The sequence below is a fragment of the Seriola aureovittata genome, chromosome 19, assembly GCF_021018895.1.
Source record: "Seriola aureovittata isolate HTS-2021-v1 ecotype China chromosome 19, ASM2101889v1, whole genome shotgun sequence".
NCBI classification, from domain to species: Eukaryota; Metazoa; Chordata; class Actinopteri; order Carangiformes; family Carangidae; genus Seriola; species Seriola aureovittata.
Window position 1 is genome coordinate 22,164,194 of NC_079382.1, and position 27,965 is coordinate 22,192,158.

A 27,965-nucleotide genomic window follows, 5' to 3' on the forward strand; every position below is an offset into this window, starting at 1 on the left:
CAGTAAATTACAAAGGCAGCGGAAAAACTCCAGCATATTTACAGATCATGTTTTATTCAATACAAATTTAAAGGTGTGTTTGATGTGTGTGGTTAATGGAGGGAGTTTAGGACCGTTTCAGACATGTCGAAGTGAAACCAGCAGCGTACATCAGGTTCAGCCCCCCCCTCCTTCTACCCGCTTGGGGGCGAGGAGGAGGAGGAGGAGGAGGAGGAGGAGGGGGGTGGGGTCGTTTCAGGGGCTGATGGGTAGGTTTGGCGGCAGGCCCGTCGACCCAGAAGTCTCTTCGATCTCCGGCTCCTCAGGTGAGCCGGGCGGAGCCTCGACCTGGTCGGGCTCCTCCTTGTCCAGTTCTTGTTGAGCCTGAATCTTCAGGATCAGATCCTTGATCTCCTCGCGCTTCGTCTTCATCCGTTGCTGAGGAAACCACTCGGACAGGTTCACCGGCAGATGAAAACTGGGAATCGGATTCTGCACGGAGAGATAAAAGAAAACGGGTCATTTCTTCATGAAACCAGGAAGGTATGGAACTCCAGAAGGGTCAATGTTAAAGGATCAGTCTGGAAATGGTCCAGATTTTTCTTACTGTCAGCGAATCCCATGGAAAGACTCAATGAATTGATCTACAAGCACCTGTTATCACTAGAGCACCAATATGGATTATTCCGCCACTGAAAATAGTCCCCGACGAATGCTCTAGTTCCTCCTGTTTGTCCAAACTACTATTTTAAACATAATTAACCAGATTTCTGTTTCGTCTTTAATGAGAAAAAATACACAAACACCTCGTCCTTAAAATAAGAAAAATAAAAAAATCAAGACATTGTGAATGTTATTTCAAAGGTGACACTGGAATTAAAACTGATTTTTTTTTAATTAAATAAATATTTGTATAATGACATAAAAGGTTGATTTTAGTTATTTATTAAATTATGTCACAATTTATTGGTTAATTTAGACATTTTTTTTTCTTAATTATTTAAGATCATTTTTTCATTACGGCGTGTTTATTTGATATTTAACAGTTTGTCCGTCGTCTTCTGCGTCATGCGTGAAGAGAAGTTTGTCTTTAGTCTTCCCGACAGTTTTAATGGTTCATCAAATTTAAAATGACTTTATGTGGGAGGGAATGATTATTTTAAGTTCCTGAGAAGAACGACAAGACTGAAAAAGTTCTGCACTGAGGGAATAAGTGTAAGAAAAGGAAGAAACCTGTGGTGCTGATAAAATCTCACCTCGAAGAAGCTCTCCACATACTGCAGGATGTAAACTCCACAGTCGCTGAAGTTGTCCTGCTGAGGCACACGTGGGCTGGAGCCCTTCATCACGTCCTTCCCAAAACTCCTCTGAGTCCCTTTACGCACCTCCCACTCCACCTCCAGGTACCTAAAACAAACGCACACCGTTTCAGGCAGAGTTGCTTTTCTCCTGATACTCCAAAAGATAAACTTCACTTCAATGATCTAAAAACCAAACTAACTAAACTATTATTATTATTATTATTATTATTATTATTATTATTATTATTATGAGGACATGAGGGCGCACGAGCCACACAGCTGATCTGAGACCAGCTGTTCTGTTGACAGGATGGATTTACATGATGTGGTTGAGAACAGGAACATGAAGTAACTGCAGGCTGCAGCTGAACTCTCAGGATATTTTTAAACTGTCTTTTCCTCGGTGCTGCACTGACACACCACCTCCCCTCCGCCTGCTGCACCAGCTCTCTCTGCTTGTGTTTACTTTGTGTCTTTGATGCATCTTATTATGTAACTCCATCTCCTATTCAGTCCCAGAGAAGCTCCTTTCATGTCTCCTATTACATCAGTATTATAACTCTTGTGTGCTGCCTCGTCCCGCCTCCAGTTTCACATGCGCTCTCATTGGACGCTGCAAGCCTGTTTTGAAAGTGTCGTAGTGCGCCCTGGCCCTCAGTCTCACACCGTCACACCCTCATGATGTGTCAGCTGGTCTGTGCAGGTGCGGCAGCAGGAACTCACTCTCTCAGGGTCTTCACCACAGTGGACCGGGCCGGGCCGCGCAGGGAGTCCATGATGAGAATACAAGGCCTGAGGAGACACAAGAGTTCACTCTCAGGAAATGTTCCAGTTATTAAAGTGTAAAACCAAAGACTGAGGAAGACTGACACAAGCTTTAAACTTGTCAATATGTTAAATTTGGGAAAAGTTTCTGCATCAACTAAAAAGAAAACTTCCACATTCAACTGCAATATTTCAGGTCAGGAAATATTAATCTGAGCTTCCTGAAAGAGTACAAAAGTAAATACAAACAGCTTTTCCCAGAGTCTGGTAAATCAACCTGCTGAGGTGAGTACACTCATGCTGCTAACTGCAACAACTCTACATAAAGGGAGCAGCAGCGCCTCCTGCAGGTGCAGAGCCAGAGGTGCATCCACTCACTGTCTGCAGAGGCTTGGTTTGGACGCCAGAACAGACGTGTCAGAGGTGAGAGTGTCTTCAGCCAGAGTCCCGTCCTCGCTGCACTCGTCCTGGACACACACACACACACACACACACACACACACACACACACACACACACACACACACACACACCAGTCAAATCGTGTTTAGCTTTTTAATCTTTTCATTTAAAAGCTTCGTGATGAAGGGCAGATAAAAAAAACAAACAGTTGAGGCACCTGACAGGAGCTTTGGTCGTCAGAGAAGGTGAAGGTGTCGTCGTCTCCTTTTCTTGAGCTGTAACAAACACTGATTCTGTGCAACTCGCCTGGAAATACAGAGAAAAAATGATCAGTGTTCTTCTTCTTTGTTATTTAAATTGTGCTGTTTTGCCTGCATCTGTTTATGAATTGTTTTTTATGTACATGCAGGTCCCTCTCGAAAATGAGATTCCTGTCTCAATGGGAATCACCTGAATAAATAAAAGGGTAAATAAATAAATAAATGTCAGTAAGACAATATGACCACTAGATGTCACCAGATCCCACACACTGCTCCTTCAAATTAAAATAGATTTAATTGAAGTCAGGAACCGTCAGACAAAGATCAGATCTGATCAGGCAGATAATATTGATCTGAAATGCTGTGGACACGTCCGTCAGGTGCAGCACTACAACCTGCGGCAGCGTCAGACGGCGACTCACTGGTGTATTGTTGCTCTGTGTCGGCCTGGCCGTTGCGGGACGTGGCGGGAGGACCGGAAGGCTCCTGTCCGCCGTCTGTGAAGGCGGAGTTCTCCTTGGCGAGGTCGCCGTCCGGCTGCCCGTCTCCAGACGCCTCGGGGACGCCGGGGGACGGCTGCTCCGAGGAGCTGTCCAGCCCGTCTTTGTCCGGGGACAGAGGGCGGCAGTGGTCCGGGATGTTCTCCTCCGATGTGGGGTCGGCGGCCGAGGGGGAGGCTGGAAACCGGCCTTGGTAGAGCGGGTTGTGCTCGTACACCGGACCCTCCAGGCCCGGGAAGCAGATGACGGCCAGGTACCAGTGAGCTCTGACAAAACAACAGTTAACGTTTAGTTATGAGCCTTTATTTAAAACTGGAGGACGGCAGTCGCGCTCTGGGGGAACTCACGACTCGTTGATGGGAACAAAGATGAAGTCCTTCTGGAACAGGTCCACATGCCGAGTCCACGTCTTTACCCTGTTGTGCTTCCTCTTCTGGATTCTGGGAAACCAAAAGACATTGAGCAGTGACACATCTGAACGTGACCCGACTGTACAAACATCCTGCGCCGCCGCGGCCGCACTCACGGCAGGTTCGTCGTGTCCGGAACGTTTCTCCGCTCTCGCTGGTTCAGCCTCTTGTAGAAGAAGGAGCTGAACACGTGGATTCTTTGTGCATCTTCTTTTTTCAATTTCTCTAAAACTAAATATCTGAGAAACGACAGAATGAAAACTTGATGTTTCCCCAAAGAATAACACACAGATATTTGTCTTTTACTGTGTGTGTGTGTGAGAGGAAAATACTTACTTTAAATAAAAGTCTATGATAACGTCGTTCAGGAATTCTCCATCATTAAGGCAGTGGAGGTCTTCATTAGTGACTGATATGCCACCTTTGGCTGGAGGAGGAGGATACACCATCAGTCTGGAAGACAAACAACAACAAGAGTTAGAAAGAGTCTCATCAACTAGTTTCTAACGAGTTTCATATTCTCCTTCACCTGTGAAAAATAATCTCCTACTTCCCAGGTTAATAAAAATCCATCAAACGACGACGAGTCACTCACTTGATGATTGGTCCGGAGAAGGTGGGCTGGAGGTCGGTCATGTCCTCGTCTTCTTCTTCAAAGAACGTGCTGGTCTGCTGGCGGGTGGCCATCCGTGTGCGTACGGGCATCGCGACGGGCGTCACCGGGGCGACCTGCGTGACCTGAGTGACCTTGCTGACCGGGGACACCTGGGAGATTTTGGGAGGAGTTTGTATTGGCTTCGTCTGCAAGAGAGCGAGCAGTGACGACGACTTGTGAAGTAAATCAAACAGGATCGATCTGTTTTTATTCTCCCCTCGAAAAATTTCCCACAAATTTGGTCAAAAATTAAAACGATGCAGGAAAAATCTGAACCTTCATTTTCACATGAAAACAATCCAATTCAGAACGACTCCAGCCTCTGTCTCCATAGTAAACCTCCCTGTAACTATGGCGTGTGGGTTCTATTTCCCTGAAGCTCGTCTCCTCAGGCCCCTCCCCTCCCCTCTAACCAAACACCTCCACCTGACACATTTCAAGGTCACAAAAAACAACAATTTCTAAATTAATACCTAAAAATATCACAGTCTGTACTCTGCAGCGCTGCACAGTGCAACAGGAAGCAGTGAGGTTACCTTACAGACTCAACTCAGGGGGAAAAAGTCACAACAGGGCTGGAGGCTGCTGCTGTGACCCAAAGACATTTTTACACCTTGTAGAATTTATATATTTTAAGATTATTAGTCTGAGTTGTGTTAATAGTTGTCTCTGTTTTAAAGCTTAAATATAACTGAAATTAACTGCGGATTCTCTCTTTCTGAGGACGTCACCTGGAGCTCAGACCAGCGTCTCCACCCGGCGCTCACCCACCTTCTCCTGCTTCTGCTTGGTGGCCTTGTTGTAGTTGACCAGGCGGATGTTGGCCTCTTCGAAGGGCAGCTTGGCCGGGAAGTTGCTGAGGTTGTTGGTCCTGCCGATCTCGCCCAGGATGTCCTCCAGGATCATCTGCTCCTTCATCGCCAGCCCGTTCTCGAAGATCAGAACGATGTACTTCTCGTCCGACTCTGACGGCGCAGAGGAAGAGACGCAGAGTTTAACTTAGACTCGTTCCGTTTGATCCGCTAAGGTCCTCGTCTGTGTGACGGCGTGCAGGTGTTGTGTACTCACGGTCCCCGGCGCAGTCGTACCACTGCCCGCCCTTCTCCTCCGTCATGTTGAGCTGCGTGCGCAGGCGGGTGCACTCCTCCGGAGTCGTCTGGAAGAACAACACGGGAAGCTTTCGGACGCTGCACCACTCGCAGCTGATCAGCTCCGACGCCTGCAGACACACCTTCTCTATGGTGTCGCGCTCCGGACCTGACGGCGAACACACAGCAGGTCTGAGTCAGCCATGCTTTTCAAAACACACAGAGGAGGGCGGCGGCTTTTAACGTAGGAAAAATACGAGATAAACTAATCTTTATATGTTTTGTTTTGGGCCATTTTTCAAAATAAATGACAAAAAAGATTTAAAAAAATACAGTATAAAGCAAAATAAAAGTCTAACAGACACTTCTATAACGTGATTCTACCATTTGAAGTGCCAGTATGTTGACATGAGGATGCATCATCACTGCCCAATTATTCTAATTCAACAGATGCCATGCATTTTTGTAAAAGGTTATGACACCAAATACGTGATTTTATTTTGTAGTAATAGTGACAAAAGTCGAAAGATGAATCAGTTTGGTTGAAAATGAGTCACGTGCTGCAGCGTCTCTTATTTTTCTTGCTGGTATTTCAGTGTTTGTGCAGCTTCTCTACACACAGAGTGTGTACACGACTAATCTCTGCTGACCAGCACGAACAGGAAACTGCACAGCTGCATCTTTCTCAAACAGCAGACGGCGGCGGCGGCGGCGGCAGCGACAGCGTTGCCATCACACTCCGCTGATGTCTGATCCAGCAGCTCGGCACACTGAGCTTTATTTACCGAGTTCATTACTGCCGGTTCGTACCTTCAGTTTCCAGCTGGATGTGGTCGATGGAAAACTGAGGAGAGAAAGAACAAAACAAGCATTTATTTTTTATTTATTATTTATTATTTCCTTTATTTTTTTTTCTGCCAAACTCTTGTTTTTTTTCTGGACTTAAATCTGTTTTCAGGATCTAAAGATTTTGGTTGGTCATTTTCTCTAATACCCCACACTCGATGGATGAGGCTTTTATTTGCCCCACGTTAAGATCAATTCAGGGCTTGGATTTCTAATTATTATTAGAAACAAACTTGTTTGTTCAATATATTTGTTTAGAAGTATTAGATTTGTTGATTGTATATTAAACAACGGTCTTGTTTGTCGGGTTAATGCGCTTTCGCTGCTGTTTACAGATGATAAAAACTCAGCACTTCATCAGTTTCACATTAAAAGCCCTCTGGCAGCTCAGATAACGTAATCCCTTCACTTCCCTGCAAGGCTTTAATTGTGAAAGTGTAGAAAAAAAGCAGCAGCTTTGGGTCATGAACTGGCTGTCACTTTGTCTTATTTCTTTTCTGTTGCATATTAGTGGTAAATATAAACAATATGTTGAATTTACCAAATCAACCATTAAGATGCAGGTATTATTTGAGACGTGGTGACAGTTTGCGAAGAGGATTTATGATGCATAAATCATATAAACGATCCAGTTCCAGATCCATAACCTTCAGGTCTTTGTGTTATTGAGTCTGGTGGCCGTATTTTCAAAATAAGAGTAATGAAATACTCACGACGACGGGCTTCGTCACCATCCTGCGTAGAGTTCCTACTCTTACGCTCCGACACTCCAGGATGATGCTGTCACACTTGCTGGACATGAATTTGGGTTTCTTTGTCCTCGGTGAAAACTGCTCGGGGGGCTGATTTCCAAACTACAAAATAAAATTAAAGAAAAAAAGGGAGAATATGTGACTTGAGGGACGGGTACGTGGATCCTTCTCACATCGTTTGTTTCGCTTCGCTCCACAATCAAATCTAGTTTATTCATGAGGAAACACAGAAAGTGGCTCAGTGGTGATGGATGAGTGAGTCAGAGTTTCTGTTCCCGGGGAGCGCATCAACACTGAGGACGCTCTGAATCAAATATATTCAGCTTCACATGATTAAATACGTCTTTGATTAGAGGGAAACGCCTCAGACTGAGTTTTTACTTCTGAAGCGAACTGGACTTTTGAGGTGGAGGAGGGTCAGCTGACTCCCACCTGATCCTTCATCCGAGCTCTCCGCGGTATCGTGATCTTCATGTTGACGTCCTCGAAGAACTCGGTGTTCATCTCCGGATCCTGATCTCCGGCGCTCTTCACCGCCGCCTCCACTCTGCCTCCGGAGGGCGCCGGCGAGGAGTGGGCGGAGTCCGCGGGTCGAGGGGAAACGCTGTCCAGCCTGTTGACGCTTCCTGTGCTGGCGTTGTCGGCCTCGTCCTCGTCGTCGCTGGACAGGACGACTGCGGAGGGAACAGAGGTCAACAGAGGTCAACAGAGGTTTGAACTGAGACGGGTTCTGATGAGGTTCTGCTGGTTCTCTCATGTGTTTACAAATTTCTAAGACATTATTCAACGGATTATTCACAGACTTGTTGTGAACAGAAACGCTGAGCGAAGGTACGGTGGCCCTGAAGCTCAACAGCACTGCAACTTGGAAACAGCTGGAAACACATCTGTTGTTGTCAAACTGAAGAAGATGTTTTTCTGAATGTGTTTAAGTTGCAGTGCGCTGAGCCCTCTGGGCCACCGTACAAAAAGCTTTATTAACCAGCTCAACAAACCAAGTCCCCGTCACCGTTTGTAGTTTGATGCAGATTCAAATTAAAATTTACAATTAATTACCTGAATAAACTAATACACAGCTTTAAGTTCACATATCAAAAAGCCTTTGAGCTTCAGATACAGATGAAAAAAATGTAATTAACAGAGTGGACAAAACGAACCTTCAGACGATTGTGAACAAAGTTGTAAAATCAATGATCAAAATCATATTTATTATTATTTGATAAAATACTTTGATGTTTTTTTAAAAAGGTGTTTACATTAGTTCACCAAAAAAACTAAATCAAAAAATAAAACCATCTAAAATTGATTTTCCCCTCAGTATAACTTCCTTATATCGCACATATTTGTTAGTCTTCTAGTAAATAACTATTGAGTCAATGCATCGAGGTTATAATGCAACTCGTCTTGAATGTTGTACATATTATTTTACTCTTCCTGCAGCAGTGATTCATTTTAAAACGTTTCCATTCATCAGGTTGAGCTGATAAAAGAACCGAGTCCTCGCTCATTATACGAACCTGCGTGTGGAGGATTCAGATTCCTGCCACAAACACAAACCTGACCTGCATGAGGAACGTTAAACAGCAGCTGCAGCTTTACGTTCAGAAATAATCTGATTTTTGTGTCTTTTGTTCTTTCACTTAAATTCAATTTCTTCTGCTTTAGACTGATGAAGCTTCTGGGAAAACAACATCGTATTCATCCACTGGAGGTAATTTACTTGTATTGGTGGAATAATTTCTGCTTCTGCCATTAGTCCTTGAAAACGGACTGAGAGTCGAGACCAAATGAAAAGCCTTGAGACGGGCGGCGGCGTGTCTGATGAGGAACTGACAGGCTGTCACAACATCCTCCCAGCTCAGCCTCTGCTCGCTGTAGCAGCTCACAGACTCTCGGGGTCGACGACACGCCTTCCACAGTGATGACTGTTTTCATTTAGCCGAACACAGGCGCTCAACACCGCGTCACCCTGCGCACTTTAGATACCGAGGAGAAATACGACTCAAATGTCACAGGAAAGAAAAGTGTGTCTTTACTCAAATACTGGATCAGATCTGCGCCGCGTCTTCCTGTCTCCGTTTCAATTTCTTTACTTTTTGAGCCATTAAATGACATTTTTAAATCATGAATAACCCTCATATTCTTCAGTCTGGCTCCTGAAGCCTGGCTGCAGCCCTCAGAGTCGGACGGCTGAAAACAGTCCAGAGCTGAACTGAACTGAACTGAACTGAACTCTGATTCATCTCCACCAGTCGTCAGAACCTGGAGCCAAACACCAGACAGACACCAGAGATCTGTCAGCATCGAGTGTTTTCACTCACTGCCTCATGTCTAATGTGTCATGGCAGGTGGTTGTTGTTGTTGTGATTTTGTAGATACTTAGAGCTTCATACAGATTTATACGCGGCTCTGCCTGACTGTAGATTCACATATTTAAAGACGTGCCCTGTGGAGTTTTCCTGTTGAACTAAATTTATGTTTAAATTCTCACCAAAATCTCAAAAAACATATGAAAATGATTTTCTAAATGTTTTTAAACTTGATGAAATGTTATCCTGCTGGGTTAAAGAACTATTTACTCGTGTTGCTGCAGATCCAGATTTAAAAACTGTATTTTTGGAGCATTAATAGATAGAACAGGTTGTTTATCACTGTATTTGATGCTGATGCAGATTGATGACAGTGTTGTTGTGTCATCGTTTACGGCCAATCAGCATCAATGTTTCAGTGAGGTCGACTTCACTTGTTACCAAGTTTAAGACGTTTTCAAACTTTCCTGAGAACAAGATAAAAAAGTAATAGAGGATTTCCTTCCTCAGTCTTTACTCACTGGGGTCGTTGAGCTCGTGCTGCTGGGCCGCCGCCCTCTTCCCTTTGGGGGGGTTCCTGGCTCCGCAGCAGCTCGACGTCCCGGCTAACAGAGGCGCCCTGCCGTTGTTGAGGGGCAGCAGGGTTCCTCTGCTGGTGGTGATGCGTATGGGCAGAGTCTCCCCGCGGGGCGCCCTCATGGTCGTGGAGAAGCTCCTCTGCAGGCTGTTTGGTCCGGGGGAGGGCTGGGATCTGATGGGGGGTCGGGGGGTCGGGGACGACAGCGTGGCCTGCTGACACGGCAGCAGCGCCGCGCCGTTCCCGCAGCTCTGACACTTGCTGCTGTCCTCGCTCGGCTTGTTGCACTTCACACACACTGACTGATACATGGTCGGCCGGAGGGGCTGCCGGAGAAAAACACTGGTTGTTTTCTTTTGTATTTGTGTCTGTGTCCACGTGATGCGGCCTGATATTCTCTCTTTCAGCTCTGTTTTTGGTCTCCACCACCTCCTGAGAAAAACATCTGGCTACATCTGGCTACATGCTAAGTGTTGCTAACTCTGAAAACACAGGAAGACGCTGGTGTTCGACTGATGAACGAAACAGAAACTGTGGCATAAAAACAACAGGATGAGCTAAAAGAGGTGATCAATCATTTTCTGCTTCTATCCTCATCATTTGTGCCAACACATGGTTATTTTTCATTTCTACTGAATTCTGTTAATAATCAATAACACAGTTTTAAAAAAGGAAGCATTAAATCTGCTGCCGCTTCACTTTCAGAGACAAAGGACGCTCTGTGATTTTCCCGCTCAGGACACACAGGGAGACTGTTTGATTATTTACATTTATTTAACGGCGGTAGAAGGACGATGGAGGACGATGGAGACAGAACGAGTCTGGAGCGATGTTTAGGGATGGAAATGTGGACGGATCATTTGGTCTCTATTCTAATTGTATATCATAATACCTGAGGGTTCCTTCTTTGAGCTGTAATTGTTTAAATACTTCATGTAGATTTATTGCCACCACAATAAGGATTTATGAATGGTTTATAACAAGTTTATTAATTAGCTTGTTAACACTTTATAAATCATTTATAAGCTGTTATAACACAATATGTAAAAATAGTGAGCCCACGTTTCTCTGTTTCCTCCATCATCCAGAGTTTGTAGCTGCTGCTTCATCACGTTTGTTCAGTTACTAACAATGAACCAGCGTCATCATCTTCGTTCAGTTTGTTTCATCATAATTGTCTTAATGTAAAGTGTAAAACGCATCATCAGTTATTAACGAGTTACTATAAAGCTCCTTGTACCAGTTATAAATGGTGGTAAGAGTAGTCAGCATCAACTTGATCTCGCCAAATAGTGAGCCTGGATCAATGTATGAAAAATGTGTTATAAACTTGTTTATTTATGATTTATAAAGTGTTAACACCTGAATGAATAACCTGATCATGAACCATTTATTAATCCTTTGTCACGGTCGACTTATTGTGCAGCGCTAACGATTTATGACTCTTAATTTGCTGCGTTTAAACAGCAGCAGGTTAATTAATTGGCTCGTACTCACTTTATTTGAAGCTGCACTTTTACAGCTTCATACCTCACTGTGTTTATCATGGTGCTGATCAGCTCTGTGTGATTCATCCTTCTCCACTGGAATACATCACATATTATTACTTCATAATCTACTGGATTGTTTGAAACTAACTTTTTTTCCTTCTTTGAAATCATGAATTGTGAATAAATGTCATGAATGTTTTGTTGTTGTTGTTTATTGTTTGTTTTCTGTGCACGCGACCACGCGGCCGGTGAAATGCACCGACTCTCAGCTTTCTTGAAAACGAGATGGTTCGTCCTGTAAAACAATAATATTTGTTCAAATTCGACTGAGTCAGATGTTGTAGATTTGCTTCTGGGAAAACAAAACGTGGCGTTGCCTGGCTGCAGTTACAAACTATCGTCGTGGCAACCAGAACGTGTCAAGTCGGAGCTAGTCAAGACAAAAAGGGAAAGTTTGATTCTCAGACGGAGGAGTCGACAGTCAGGACTAGTGTGAGAGTTCAGCCTGATGACATGGCGGGGTTTCTGGGTAATGAAGTCCTAACCTCTGTGCGGCCGCTGCTGCTGTGTGAGCGGGGATTCTCTCACCTCTGCTGCTTTGACCTGCGAGGGGAAACTACAGCAGCCCTCCAACGGCTTCCTCTTCTGCTGGACGCGGCGCTTGATGTTCAGGGTCCCGTCTTCTGAAAAACAAACAGTCAGGGCCGTGAGTTTAGAGAGACAGATGTGTAACGAACAAACGATCCCTCTGCACAGCTGGACAATCACAGAATGAAGCGGGTGCGAATGTTGGATCCACAGTTTTGGTTTTGGAGGTTTTTCCTGAAGCTATTGAACCGTCTGACGAGAAGCATTAACCTTAATGCACAGCCTCTCCTCAAACTATATGACTGCAGACATTATCTCACTAACAGCTCTTTCTCTCTCTCTCTCTCTCTCTCTCCCTCTCTCTCTCTGGCCTTTTGTTACTCACATGTTTTATCTCTGGAATAAAAACAGAAACACAGAAAGTGAACAGCCTGATTTTTTGCAGCCTGATCCTTCTATTCCTGATCCTGATATTCAGGGAGTTGTTTCAGTTACAGATCCTTTATTAGCCGGGCGAGTGTTTCATAAGCTCTGCTCCCTCAGCCAGGAGCTTTGAGGATTAATGTGGGAGGCCTGAGATCTCCTCCCCTCCTCCCCTCCTCCCCCCTCTGGCAGGAGCAGGGAGGAGGTTCAGCCCAGATCTGCAGCCCTGCAGACACTGCTGGCTGTCACACTCATCATCACATACACAACCTGCTCACACACACACACACACACACACACACACTTTCCACAAATACCGATCAGAGCTCATCACACAGACACACACTTCTCTCACAGATGCTGCACACATACACACACACACACACACACACACACACACACGATCCAGCAGGAGGAACATGGTGTACACACTGAAACACAACACCAGCCATCTTCCTGCGATCACTGCCATCCTCCTCTCTTCAGAACAGTTCAAACTGTTTGATAGGGACTGTGTGTGTGTGTGTGTGTGTGTGTGTGTGTGTGTGTGTGTGTGTGTGTGTGTGTGTGAGAGAGAGAGAGGTGACTGGTGGGCAGTACCTGGGATCTCCGGACAGGTGAGGACGATGCTGTCCACTTCTACAGCCTGCTGTGTGGTGGAGAAGTCGCTTCTGCAGGAGGAGAGACGAGCGGTGGTCAGTGGAGCTGCTGCTCATCCAGGAGGTTTCACAGTTTGTTGCTATAAAACGTTTTTTTCTTGTCAAGATTCAAAGTTACAATCAAGTCAAACTTTCAAAGAGGTTTCAGGACTGTGGGAACCCTGAAGGTCTGAACATGTAGCTGGAAAAATGGATGTTGATAATGTCCGACAGATGCAGCCTCCCCCCCGATCTAAAACACACCGGCTTCTTTCACTCTGCTCAGCTGGCTGCTGTGTGATGTTAACAATTTAATCAATTTATAGATTAGCCAATCAATAGAAAACTAATCTACAATTCTGATTAAAATATCGATTGTTTCCAGCTTCTCTCTCCTGAGCATGTTTGTGATTTTCTGCATTTGTTATGATTATGGTTAGTCGAGTCTCCTTTGCCTCTGGGAAATTACATTTCTTTTTGTCATGTTATGCCTTTATTAAGCAGCTGACAGTCAAGACGCAGCGAAGCTCCCTGCCTGGGCATCTCCTGGGAACGGTGAGTTCATGGTTTGGTGCATTGATCCTGTATTTTTTCACAGTTTTCTGATGTTTTACAGTCAGAACTATTCAACCAATAATCAAGAGATGAATGTGAATGACGTTTCTACGCATGGTGATCAAAGACGACGAGAAACAAGAACATTCTTTGTAAAGAACAACTTGTTCTCCGTCTATCTGACAATAAACCTTTGAAAGAATCTGTAATAATCAAGAGATGAATCAAAAACTGGTGGTTGTGGATCTAAACCTCGAAGGGAGAACAAGATATTCAAGCAATCAAAGTCAAACTGTCGTCATTTTTTGTCATGAGAAGCAGCAAAGTGGGTTTCTGATTTAAACAAACTCGACATGTATCTGAGCCAAAGACCACGAGACGGACACAAGGTGACACTGAGCTCCAGTTCCTGTGTTTCAGCACAGCATGAAAAAAAAGAGCAGAGCATCTGTTCACTTCGGAGCTGAGGCCAGGTGACGACCAGCCAGAGGAGAGCGAGGAGCTGAAGGTCCAAACTGCTGAATGACACACGGCGCCTCGCTGCCGCCTCTTCGTTTCACTCACGGTTAAATGTACATAACTTTGTAAAGAGCAACTTGTTCTTCGTCCATCCGACGATAAACCTTTAAAAAGAATCTTTAATAATCGAGAGTTATAATCATCTGCAGCCCGGCCGAGGCCGGAGCAGACGATGTGGACCTGCAGTCAGTGTGAACACGACCTGAGAGGAAAAGGTTCGAGACGTTCTTCTGGACTGGATCCTGAACTTTTACACAGAGGAGACGTCACACAACCAACCCTGCAGCAGTGTGAGGAGAAAAAACCAAAACCAAAAACACTGCGCTCGTCCATTAATCTTTTATCACTGACTTCAGCAAATAATGTAAATATTTAATTCAGAACAAGCAAACACAACTGGGCTGCAACTTTGAATTAAATAAAATCTATGAAGAAACAGACCTTTATTCACAAAGACTACAACATGAAAAAGTGACTGTGAAATTTTCAATCTTTTATTATCTTGTATTTTTTATAAAGGCCCATTTAATCAAACTGTCAAATTAAAAGCCTCGCCGCTCACACCAGCTGAAAGCTTTTAATGTGAAAGGGTACGGCGGCCCTGAGAGCTCAACACACGGCAACTTCAGAAATCACCTTCATCAATTTGACGACACAAACAAACACAACCCGGTCCGTCACTTTTTAGTATAAATAAAGTTTTAGCAGCTTCAGGTTTGACCTGAGGCGGAAATTTCAGGGACAAATCTGAGGGAGGTGATTCTACATCTACACGTCAGGTCGAGCCACCGCAGACACATTCAGATAAACAAGACGCAGGTTTGTTTCTGCAGTAGAAGAAAGCACCTGGTTCTACGAACACGCTGCTAATATAATGTGGGAGGTTGCTGTTTGTCACAGTCATGCATAAACTGAACCTCACACAACGAAGGAAATGGAAACCAAACTCCAACCACAAAGTATCACAGAGTCCGACAGAGATTTCTGCCGACGCACAAACAGAACCGAGTGAGATGAAAACACAGGAGGTTCTGGAGACACGAGGCGGGAGTGAAATGAGCTCTGGTCTTAACTGGTTCACTGTGAGGGCGGCAGCCGGATCAGAGTCTTACCTTTCCTTCAAGTCGAGGCTGCTTGAAGGTAGAAATCAGAGAGGAAGTGTCTCATTAATCAAATCAACTCGCGCCGTAATTCTTTTTTTTTTTCCCACACAAACCTCAACATCACCAGAATCTCATCTACCAGAGGATGAAAGTGACGAACCGAGGTTTAAATTCTTTCATCTGCATTTAAGAATCATCTGACACCATCTTTGTATCATCTGGTCCAAGTTAATTCACTGTCATGCAGTTTTCTTCTTCTACATGCTGTTAGACTCCATGTTTTACTGATTTCATGCAGTCTGTGTAATCCAATTTAACTTGTTTTAATTATTTATTATTTTAGTATTATTCCATCTTTAATGTTTTTAACAAGTTTTAAGTTTATGTCTCTGTTGCATCTAATTTCTTCATTGTAAAGTGCTGCATTTGCTGCATTTGCTGCATTTGCTGTAAGAAACGTTCTATAGAAATAAAGTTTATTATTATTAATTATTACCACACCTTCCACGGAAAGGCCAACAATACGACTGAAGATATATAAACTCAAAATTACATGAATTAATTTCCTTTTCCAGAGAAACGATTCACTGTGATTTACACAGGAACATTTTCCACAGAAAGATAAAATGATGGAAACCCCTGAACTCGTTTTTTAAGTTCCTTCAGAATAAAAGTAATCCAGTGATAACTGTCTGTACATCAAACTGTTCATTTTAAATTTTATTTCTAATGATTCCTGTTTGACAAAATGCAAATAAGTATCAGCTAAAAACCAACCAGGCTCCAGTCTTGCCTACAGCGAACCAACTGAATCCATGGCAACATTATATTTCCTGTTTACACCCCCTCATTATGTAGTTCCAGAAATTAGAGCATGATAATCCTCTAAATAGAATTAAGAAGCCGAAGAGCCGTGTGAAGTGGGAAAACAGAAAATCAAATCTTTCTTTCCCTCAAGATGAAAAACCAAGAAGCAGCGGGACGGAGCCGAGGCGCTGCGTCGACCCGCCGCGTCTTACCTTTGGACTGGTTTCCTTATTGCAGAGGGCATTTGTGCGTGCTGAAAGTGCCGCCCTTGTAAGACGATTCCCTGTGACGGCGTGGGGCTGATGATGAAATAGTTGGTTCTGTTGGGCATGGGGGAGGACGTTGCTACTGAGAGAGGGACCTCGCTGCAGAAGGAGGAGGAGGAGAGCGACAGTCAAACACACTTCAGCCTGATGGAAAATAAACCTGTCGACTTGAAAATGAGGCTCAACGATCGTTAAAAATTATGATTTGTCCATTTAAGTCTCAAGTTTTGTCTCTCAGGCCACGTAACTCCTGATTGGTGGAGACTAAAAGGAGGGGCGGAGTTACTCTGCACATTTTCAGGTATAAAAACATAATAAATAAACATATGTCTGTTTTTATTTAGATTCTGTGTTCTTTTAAAAAAGAAAGTTAAAGCAATAAATACATTTATCTTTAAACTTAACTTCTACTGTGGTGTTTTTTGTGCATTTATAACATTTCTAATAAAGTTAATGACATACTACCATTAATTTGAAAAGTTTCAGTTGCTTATTATAATTTTGTTATGTGGGAAAAACCCACAGACTTTATTTCCAAACCAGCTGGAAATGTCGGAGCTGTGAAACAACAGCGCAGTGAAAAGCAGCAGCAGCAGCAGAGTTTGTGTAAACAGCACATACTGTACCTGAGCTTTTTGGGTCCCAGCTTGTTCAGAGGCCTCATGTGATTATTTGGCCGGTTTTCATACGTTCTCAAGGGATCAGAGGAAGTGAAGTGCCTAAGGGTGGGAGACTGGAGAGACGACACACACATTAATAACACAAGAGAAGGAAACTAAACCTACACTGATGAGCCCAAACGTTATCACCACCCCTAGAATAATACTCCATCGGTCCTCAGAGTGGCGCCAAAACATCTCCGACCCGCCAAGACAGGGACTCCACAAGACCTCTGAAGGTGTCCAGTGGGATGTGGCAGCAGATGCTTTAAATTCAGTCAGTGTTTGAGGTTTTACTGTCATGAACTGATGTTTTACTTCAATTTTTAAAGCTCCTCCAGTGTAAAGGTCTGTGTCCATGTGTAGTGTGATTATAGATCAGCTCTAGCTTCTATATTAATACTGTGAAAGTATCAAAGCCTCAGTCCACAGAGAAATGCACACAGCCTGTATTCAGAAACTGAGCCTTAAAACCAGCCGTCAGGACTTCTGGAACTTTGTGATGTCACAACAAAGCAGTCACCAAGCCCCGCCCACCTGGACCCACCATCCAAACCTTGCAGGATTTGGTTTCTCTAAGTGTTTTTACCTGAAATCTGCTATATTTTTATTTGATCACTCAGAAAACAGTCAGCCAATCAGAAGAGAGAGGCTCAGGGCCTCCTCTCCTCTGATTGGCTCACACCTGTTGTTACTAGAGCTCCAGAGAGAAGCCTGAGAGAGGAGATGTGAAACTACACTGAGATGGTTTTTTGGTTCTTAAAACCACAAAAATATTTTCTTATGGAAACTAAACTTGAAAAGTGAAACGTGTAAAAAGTGGGACCTTTAAATAAAATGCTAACTGTGAAAAGAAATGTCACCGCAGTCAGGAGGAGTCTTCCTCTGGAGAACATGAATGTCTGTACCAAGTGCCACAGGAAAACTTCTCTCACTTTCACCGACATCGTTTTGTTTTTGTTTTTTTAATCAGAAGTAACAAAACCCTGACGTCCCTGTAGTTTCCTGTTTGGTTCCACAGTGGATCATCTTTACACTCGTTTGGATCTCAGAGGAACAGACCGACACCCTGGACTCACACACATTTACCACGACCACAGCAGCAACCTTTGAAAACGACTCCCATGGCGCGCCCCAGCAGTGTTAGCTCACGGACTGCTGGGGTCCTTTGGGTGCCATCGCTCTGCAGCACCAGGCGCCAGCCAGGCTCCGGCAACGCCGACACCGTCTGCTGGGCTGATCGGAGGGAGCCGCACGGCCCGCTGGGAGTCACCGATACCAGGGGTGAGAGTCGGGTAAATGAGGATGTTTCAGGATGGTGGGTCCAGGTGGGCGGGGCTTGGTGACTGCTTTGTTGTGACATCACAAAGTTCCAGAAGTCCTGACGGCTGGTTTTAAGGCTCAGTTTCTGAATACAGGCTGTGTGCATTTCTCTGTGGACTGAGGCTTTGATACTTTCACAGTATTAATATAGAAGCTAGAGCTGATAGGAGGGGGGGGTGGGGGAGTTCAGGGAGAGCGGTTTACCTTTTTCTCCTCGGGGGAGGAGGGCGGCTGCCTGTCCATGTCCTCCATGCTCACCACACTCGCACTGAGAGGAGACACGAGGAGGAGGATGAGAATCACGTGTGAACTCTGGTCGTACAGTTTAATGTGTGAGTGTTTAAATCAGCGAACACGTCTGCACATGAACCGACACTGAGGATTATCACTGTTGTTTTCTAATGAGTCATTTCAGTCCTGGATACTGATTGGTCAAGTAATCAAATCGATCAATAGAAACTATTTTAATATTTGTTCCATCCGTTACAGTCGTGCTTGTTCACATCAGTGCGAACTGGACATGGTTGGGCTGCGACCTGCTGTGTCACCTGAACTCTGGGAAACTGGAGTGAGCGTTTGTTTTTTACCAATTTCTGACATTTAATTGACAGCAACTAATCCATTAATCAGGAAAATAACCTGGAGACTAATCAATAATGAAAATAACAATTAGTTACAGTATCTACACATTGAAGAATACATTCATATTGGTTAAGTGTTCCTTCTACCTGGATGATCATGATCATTTTATCACCTGTTTCCCTTTTATACGTGTAAGAGGCCTTTGAGCTGCACCCTGTGTATGGAAAGTGCTGTACAAATAAAGTTTATTATTATTATTATTATTATTATTATTATTATTATTATTATTATTATATGTTAAGTTCAGTGTGGGTCAATGTATCACCCAATAAAAACAACACCGTCTTCATGTTTCTACTGTAAAATCTCTCTATGTCTAAACCTGAAACGATTATTCAACAGTATATTTATTTTAAAATGCTTAAAGTTTAAGTTCAGATGAAATCATTAAACTTGATTCCACCCCTAAGCTCTGATTGGTCGGTCGGAGAAACAGACACAAATCAAATAACTTAAATCTGAAATGTGTGTGATGATACAGAGGAACCACGTGTGGAAACTCTCTCAGACCTTTTCCTTCTAAACCGATTAATCAATTAGTCCATCAACAGATCATTAAAAATGATTCTGATGATAGATCAATTATCAAAGTTATTTATTGAACAAAACTGCTTCTCAAATGTGAGGATTTGTTAATTTTATATCCTTGTAAATTGACTGTCTGGGTTTTTTGGACGGTCGGTTGGACGAAACAAGACATTTAAAAGATCAGCTTCAGGGAAATGTTGGACATTTTTACTATTTTCTAACAATTTATAGTCCGATCAGATTGATTGATAAAGGAAATAATTATTAGTTGCAGGCCTGCTGCCTTTGAAAGAAGATTAAACGTACAAAAAAATGAATGAAGCCATATTTCACTGCTGATTTCACTGTTTTATCTGCTCATGTGAGGGAACCTCTTCAGGCCCAAACATCCATTCTCACCATCAGGCGACACGCCGGTCCGACCCAAGCAGATTCCAGTTTGTACAACTGGATGGAGGATTTACATGCAGGCAGTGTTTTATGTGGCTGCACGGATCTGTACTGCTGCACTAAAGGGCCAGTGAGTATATCATCAGAGACAGGAATAGCCTGCTCATCAGCAGAGGTGTCACTGGGGTCTTTTTCCTGTGTGTGGAGGGAGAGCTGTGTGGTGGGAAAGTGATGCAGTGCAGCGCTGCTGGTGCTGGTGCTGAAAACGAGGGCCAGAGAAGTGCTTACTCATGTCTCCTTTCCTCTTCACTGTCATCAGAAAGAGAAAAGCTCCAGTTGTGCTTGTACCCTCCATCTCGCCTGGCCTCTGATCTATCCAGGGCTTGAATTGAATGATAAAAACCAGACTGACATCAGTGACATCAGGGAGACAAGACCAAGACCAAAGACACAGGCATCAGCTGAAATGACCATTTACAGGACGCCACGTTTCAGGGCTGATCATTTCAGCTAGATGATGAAAAAAAAAACTGGTGATAATTAGCAAAGGGCAATCTTAGCTTCTTCACTAACTTTGCAAATATTCAACTGCAAAAGCATCTCTCTATAAATAACACAAATACACTCATGTCACTGCGGTAACGTCACATTTTACATTCAGTTTCTTTCTTTTTTTAGTCAAGGATTATAGTCAGAGCATATACGATGATATCGGTTGGATAATAACAATATCCATCTGTAAATGAAGGTTAAAATTAAAACACTGAATATCAGGATTTGTGACATGAGTGTAAGTAGAAAAGTACTGCACATGTGTAAAAATATTCAGCACTTCAGAACCTGGAACCTGATTTCAAACCAAGCGTCTTTATTCAGGCTTTTACCAAACTTTCCAGATCTGTGTAAAATTCCTGGAATTAAAAAACAGATCAAAAAAGGTGACGTCAGCATTTTTCTTCAAAACACAGGAAACATCATTTCCAATATTCTGAGGTGAAGGCAAAAAACGCAGTGGGAGGTAAACAGGTTTTTAAGTGTTTCTCACATCAGTGTGACTGAGACGTATATTTGCGACACAGAGAAATATCAGAAACAGACAGAAGAACAATCATCCAGTGCAAAACTCACAGACGACGCCTCCACGACGAGCCGAGGGTAACGTCGATAAATCGCTTCGTCGTCGCCATTTTTAAAGCAAAAATACCAAATATTTAGATTTTATTTTTTTATCTTTATATTTTATATCTTTATTGCGTTTTTTATTAAATTACACTTTATGTTGCTTCTCCATTCGACATTGTTTTTACACTCATGGATTATTTACATACAGTACATTTTGTTTCAGAGCTTCCTTGAGAGAGAGCTTGCTCTCACTGGCCTTCTCTTTATAAATAAAGGTTTGAATGAAGATTCAAAGTCTATTTTTGTCATACATGATAGTGAATAAAATATCTTTGGCTTGTGGACTGTTGGTCGGACCAATGAAGAGATGCAGAAACGTCCCTTTGGGTTCTGTGAAGCTGTAATTGGCCGTTTTGTAAATGCAGGACGAACTAGGTTTAAGGTCAATTAGAAACAGTGTCTCCATGACACAGTTTATCCACTAAAGATCACTGACCAGTTGGTTTCTACTCTGTAAAATGTCACTAATCAACCGATATATAATTATTCGATTTTATCACCTTGTCAGGTATCAATAATCAACATCGACTTCAAAACCCCAGCACTGGTCGGACTTCACTGTTGGACTCTACGTTATAAATGATGCGCCGCTCTCAACGATACACCTGTCCACTGCTGCGGTCGCAGTATCAGCAGGTGAAATCTGACCCTGACGTATAAAATCAGTGCCTGTCTCACCTCACCTGTCTATAGCAGGACTCCTGTAAGTCCCGCCTGGTGTCGCCGGGGCTGCTGGGTAACTGAGACAGAGGACTCTGATGCCAGAAAGATTTTTGCATCTTTCCTTTTATTTATTCGTCTCAAGAGTCTGCATGGAGATTTAGCTGAAGGTGTACGTTGATTAAAGCCTGGTGGTGCATTCATGTGCAGCTGTGTCAGAATAATAACTCCCCTTGTGTGTTGTGCAATAAAGAGTCAATTATCTCAAGTCTTCTTTCCTCAATGCTGGAAAGTATTCACCTCAATCGTTCGGCAGTGAAGTATCCAGCAGAAATCCGCTGTTTTCTGTGAGCGACGGCCAAGTGGCGCCTTAACGAGCCAATCAAACGGCACGAACGAAGCTTATCTCCTTCCAGCAGCCGATTGTGGGTCGGCACGGAGAGGAAGTCCAGCCCCTAACGGCGTAAACAAACCTTCACTACAGACCAGAGGAGCGCCGGAGAACTGGGAATCTACAGTGTGAGATGACGGCTGATTCAGATGTCGCTGTCAAACAATCCAATTTTCTTTTCTTCCAGAAACTGAGGACAATAAAGTTCTTTGCTCTGCCACTGAAAAGTGCTGTAATATTAAGGATCCAGTTATTGTTTCCTATTTGAAATAATACAAATAATCCTAAAAAGTCAATTTTATGGCTCACTAACCAGAAAACTCATCAGCTCGTGGGACGTTTACTCCGATAACTTCCACAGAGCAGGTTCCTCTGAAAACTATTTTAATTACCTTCATGTTGCAGTTTACATTATAAAATAGTTTCACAAGACCAAGAATGACTCGCTGCATTTCAATCTTTGTGCCATTTAATTAGTAATAATAAACAATACATATTTAAAAGATACAAAAACAAAATCTAATAGATACAGACATGACGGTGTTCTCCAAACAGAAGCAGCTCAATGTCTGAAAACAACAAATTAATTATAAACCTGGGAGAAATGTTTCTCTTCAGGGTTCACCCCAGGTCAGGGTTGAGTTTCAGAATGATCAATATCTTTTGTTCACAGGGAGGTTTTGTCTATATTTAGGTTAGGTTGTCATAATTTGTCAATTTTAAAGAAGAGATCTTTACGTGTTCGTAGGTGAGGAGCATCATTAGTATGTCCTTTAACGGAAACAACGAGACTAAACATAAAATAATCAGCGTCTATGTTGATAATCAATAAATCGTTTCAGTGATTTTTCCAGGCAAAAATATCTCACTTGCAAAGATTTGTTGCTTTTCTTCATCATATACGACCATAAAATGAAAATATTGGCTGGATAAAACAAGGAATCTGAGGACGCCATCTTGGATTTTGGTAAATTACAGAGTATTTTTGAACTATTTGACAAAATGATTAACAGAGAAAGAAATTAATTAAACCATACTACATAATAAGTGTTGATTATCATCTTTTACTGTTTGATTTCAGTCACTGAACAACAAATGTCTGATTTGTTTTTCTTGCATGTGCAACTACGCAGTCGTCTCACTGAGGAACTGAAGAAAAGTCAACAGAAAAGTCTGCTGGTTCAAGGACACCGAGACCAGCTCACCGACCAAAAAAGCTAAATTTATCCGGCATGTTGTTGCTGCGTACGTCTGTAACGTCTGCTGGATGTCAGAGTTACTGTTTTACCACAACGCCGTGGCTTCCTACTTCCTCCCAAAATCAACTGAGACTTGTGGACGTCAAAACAACAGTCAATAACAAAACACAGGATTCAGATGTGGAAGGATTTCCTTCATTACAGCAGATAGTTAATGCAGTAAATATTATTGTACTTTGGGTTCCACTCCGAAGCTCTGTCTCAACAAAACATCTCTATCACAGTGTTAATGCATGTTATCCATCTGGCTCCAAGCCCGACTGGATCCAGTCCCCGTTCATTAGTACATGAGGCTAAAAGCTGCTGCGTCCTTTTCTTTCCCCTAAAAACCAACTTGTGGCCTTCTGGGCCTGTTTTCTCCTCCAGGCCTTAATGCTGCTGCCTCCCTGTGCAGCTGCAGCTGCTGGATTAACAGACTCTGAGGAGACGGGACCAGGAGCTGAACATTTAGGGGGAAAAAGCTGCAGCCTGTTTTTTCTTTAATGAATTATCCATTCAGGGGCTTTTAAACGACAAGAACAATAATCTTCAAAAGTTTAAAATCATATACGAGATTATGATCTCCGAGCTCTTCTGCCTCAGCTGGTTCAGTCATCTGGTTCAATCCTGCACAAACCTAAATGGGCCTGTTCTTATCTCCTCCTGTTAATAGACCGAGTCAACCCCACACCCTGCTAGGTTCATGTTTTGCTCCATTTTCCAGCCTCATCAAATCACAACAACCCCCCCCCCCCCCCCCCATTAATGTTAGTGAGGCGACATTTAGATTCCTCCTGAGCTTGAGTTCACTCGTTTCTTTTGTCAGCGGAGGGCAGGCTGGAGGATTTCCTGCAGGACAAATCCATGATAGGAGATCTCTGACGACAGCTACAGCGACACAGACTCAGACTGAGGTGAGGCAGCTTTCACGTGATGTTCAGATCCATACGGCCTGTTGTCATCCAGAGCTGCACCCAGCACCTCAGAGGAAACGTTACCCATCTATTTATCAAACATCCAGTTAATCTACCGAAAACCACATGATTCCTAATGAAATCCTGCAACACGCCAGCTGCAACCTTTTCAATTTGGAGGTTTTTCAGGGTGTTGGCTCGTCTTAGACACTAACTACCGACTGACCGAACCGCCGCTGGTTCGAGTCCGGCTGGGAACCTTTTGTTGTATCTCTCCCTCATTTCCTGTCATCTCTCCACTGTTGCTGTCAAATAAAGACATTAAAAACCGTAACCCAAAAAAAAAAAAAACAACAACAATAACTATTAATTCAATATATTTCGCTAATTAAAACACAACAAACTAGCAACAGACGCGTGAACGTGCTAAAGCCCTGAACAACAAGCGTTTGTGAAACGTGATCATTAAGGTTGGTACACGTTAAAAGACTGGATGTTAAACAACAACGAGCTGAAATGTGTGGTAAAGAAAGTTGGCATCGAATGATCAGATTAATAATCTTGTTTAGTCAGTTTCAGACCATAACATTAGGTTACATTCCTGTCGGCTGCTTGTGTTTTGACAACAACTGAGAACATTTTGTTAAAGAACAATCATGGCTTTAGTCTATATTTCCCTTATTGTAAACAAATCCCATGAGAAGACCGAAACCGACAATGTGTTAGCCCTGACACAAAAACACCTCCTGACTTCACTACTCTGTCTGTCGCTCTCAGCAACACCCTCACTGGTTCTTACTAACAAATGTATTGTTTAATTATTAAATACAGCTCTCAACACTGTCGCTTTAGGAGGAAATAGTTTGAGAATCAAAGACGTTTGTTGAGAACATTTTTCAGCGGCAGATTAATCCACATTTGGTCCAATAATGAGTATTTACATTTTAATAAGTCTGTGTGAAGGAATATGTCAACAACATGGCTCAGTGAGGTGTTTTTAATAGTGTTTGGAAACAACGAAGCTCTACGGCTCAGAGGAATCAGATATATCAGACTGACAGTACTCGTTAGAAAGAGACATTCAATGTTGGATTTGGTCTTTTAATGGGATTTGTTGCCAACAAGATGAAATATACATTATCGCCAGACTTATTCTGCAATATTGTCCAGGTTGAAACGTCCATACCAACCTGGTCAGATTAAACAGATAAAAGCAAATTCATGGGATTATCTGACTATTAGCTGATTATTCTCATTGTTGATTAATCTGCCAATTATTAACCTTGATTAATCCCTTAATCTATGAAACATCAATAAAATGTTGCTGATACAATGACAGATGACAAAGAAAAGCAGCAAATCTTCACTTTTGAGAGGCTGAAATCTGCAAATATTTATATATATATATATATATATATATATATACAATATCATTATATTTTATTTTGGTTGAAACGCAACTTAAATGATTAATAGGTTATCAAAATCAATCAATTAATGGACCAGTCTTTTCAGCTCTGAAGTCAGGTATAGACCAAAGTATTGTTTTGATGCTTAAGTAGTTTAAACCAATCCCCAGCCTTGTTTCTACAGACGCATCATGTCTAACACATTATTTAAGTCTGATTTATGAGGAGATGTTAGTTTGGCCTGTTTGGGTTTTTTTTTTTTTTTTTACTTCAAAATTGTACTTTTGTGTGAAGCATATAGTCAGAGCTCTGCCTGACACTGCCATGTTGTTAATGCTGTTTTCATTTCAGTTTATTTTACATTTCCAGGACTATATGCTGGACACTGTGAGTGTGAACATCAGAAGTAATGACAGTGACAGCATGAAACACTGGGAACATTTCTGTTCACTAGTTTTTACTGTTAATATCAGATATTAGCCAGCTAATATTTGAAGCTAGTAAGTTAGCAGGCTAGTTGGAGGACTGTGGAGCAGCCTGGGTTTCGGGGACAAACGCTAGAGGTTTTTATATGTATTTTTAAACAGTTTATGTATTTGTCTGTGTTGTGTAAACGTTATATTGGGGCCAACAGCCTCGCAAGACAGGAAGGCCTGTCACAGCTATCGCTACATCCAGCTCCCACATTGCAGAGCCAGCTAGCCTCGGAGCTAACGGTGCTAGCTCAGGCTTGCAAGCCCAGATTCAGTTTAAAATCCACCGAAACGTTTCGGACAGACCCCCCCCCCCCCTCCCTCCCTCCCTCCACCGCCGCCGCCGCCAACGCTACCTCCGCCGCCGCCACTAGTCCGTCTTCCCCCTCCTGGAACCGAAGATGTGGCACTGTCACCGGCCTGGTGGTTCGTTTTAACCCCGGCTGCCCGAGGATGAAGAGAGAATTAACAGCAAGCGCTGCGAGGCTAACGTTAGCCACCTAGCCGACCGTGCAACCCGCTCCGGATACACACATATTTTGGACCGATTATGTGCAGACATCAGCGGAGCAGCGATCTGCCTCTGCGAGCAGGGATCCCGAGCTGCTGTGTGCGGGTAAAATGGCTGCTGTCCGGCCGGAGTGTCGCTCTTACCTTCAAAGAAAAAGCTTCTGTTGTGGGCCATGTTTATTCCATGATCCTGCTCAGATGACAGTGTCGCTCATCGGAGACCAGAGCAGCGGGTCGGCGGTGTGTAGATGCAGACTGCTGCTCCGACTCCCGGAGGAAAGTTGGCGACAGAAATCCACCTAATTACCGGAAGTCTTAGAAGTGTGGCTTCAAAATAAAAGCACTGTGACATTTTTCTGATTTCCGAAGAGAAACAGTAAATCCAGCCTCTGCAGCAAAAGTAAGATATTGTGTAACTACTGTGGGTTTTATTGAACATTTTAAATCCCAATCAGACTATTTTATTGGCCAACTGTGTTAAGCATACAAAGAATTTGACTAATTTCTCTACAGTATACACAGCCTGCTCAGTTTAAAAGTTGAATATAATTTTTAGGTATGGAGGATGTTTTTAGTGTTACAGGGTTATTGTATAGGGATATAACATGTAATATTTATAGATACTTACTAATCAATAACAATTATGTTTGTCTTTTGAGGTGTTGACTGCAGAGGATTTTACAGTTGTATGCAGAAGTGTGGTTACACAGGCCTGGGCTCATCCTAACCTTACATGCATAAACATGAATATATTCTGGGAATGCAGAAGCAGAGGTGCAAATAAATCTCACATTAAAGACCAAAACAGTGGCAAATGATACGATTAATATTTTTGTCACCATATTGCTGTTGTTATTGATTTTATTTGCAATCTATAACTGTAAGTATGAAAACAACTGGAATTATCTAGGTCATATCAAGAGAAATAAAATTTAAAAAAAAACAACAACTCGGAAAATAAATTAAATGGTGGTTGGATAATTACAGAAAAAAAGTGGCAGACCACACCTAATCTAACCATACTCAGTTTTATTTTGAAGGTTATTTCCGGAAGTGTAGTGTCTTAATTATGGCCAACTTGGTAGCCTACTGATCTACATAGGCACAAGCCTGGAGTTTCAACAATACTGTATATATGTCAACTTTTTATCGTGTCGAAGACCCGCGGAATGAGCAGTTTGAAAGGGATTTTCTCACAGTAATGTTAATCCCTAAAGGAATATTAGAAACAATCAAAATGACACTGTGGGAGATTGAAGAAATAGAGCCACAGAAAATAAAACAAGATGATAATAATGTCACAGTTGAGGAATCATGAGACCCTGACAGGAACAGAAATATTACATGGGATTAAAGAAAACACCACACACTGAAACTAAATCACCTCCTGTTAATATCCATTTTTTCAATCCC

The 27,965-nt window shown here is 42.8% G+C and overlaps 1 protein-coding gene across 9 annotated transcripts; it reads right to left on the reverse strand.

Moving 5' to 3' along the window:
• Nucleotides 1-33: 33 nt before the first annotated feature.
• senp6a (SUMO specific peptidase 6a) lies at nt 34-27,965 on the reverse strand. Of its 9 annotated transcripts, none has more exons than XM_056405536.1 (24): nt 26,697-27,965; nt 20,064-20,157; nt 18,420-18,483; nt 16,860-16,966; nt 16,180-16,332; nt 15,170-15,187; nt 12,946-13,016; nt 11,923-12,014; nt 9,789-10,170; nt 7,391-7,632; nt 6,920-7,060; nt 6,171-6,204; nt 5,341-5,529; nt 5,044-5,237; nt 4,213-4,418; nt 3,954-4,070; nt 3,734-3,856; nt 3,555-3,647; nt 3,130-3,473; nt 2,665-2,753; nt 2,424-2,512; nt 2,004-2,072; nt 1,236-1,386; nt 34-471 (listed from the first exon to the last, which is right to left on the reverse strand). In XM_056405536.1, exons 1-24 carry the CDS (start codon nt 26,725-26,727, stop codon nt 235-237), a joined length of 3,330 nt encoding a protein of 1,109 aa, XP_056261511.1. In that variant the 5' UTR covers nt 26,728-27,965; the 3' UTR covers nt 34-234. The 9 variants fall into 9 exon arrangements, with proteins under 9 accessions (XP_056261511.1, XP_056261509.1, XP_056261510.1 ...); XM_056405534.1 differs by having other exon boundaries at nt 11,923-12,017; XM_056405535.1 differs by having other exon boundaries at nt 15,170-15,190.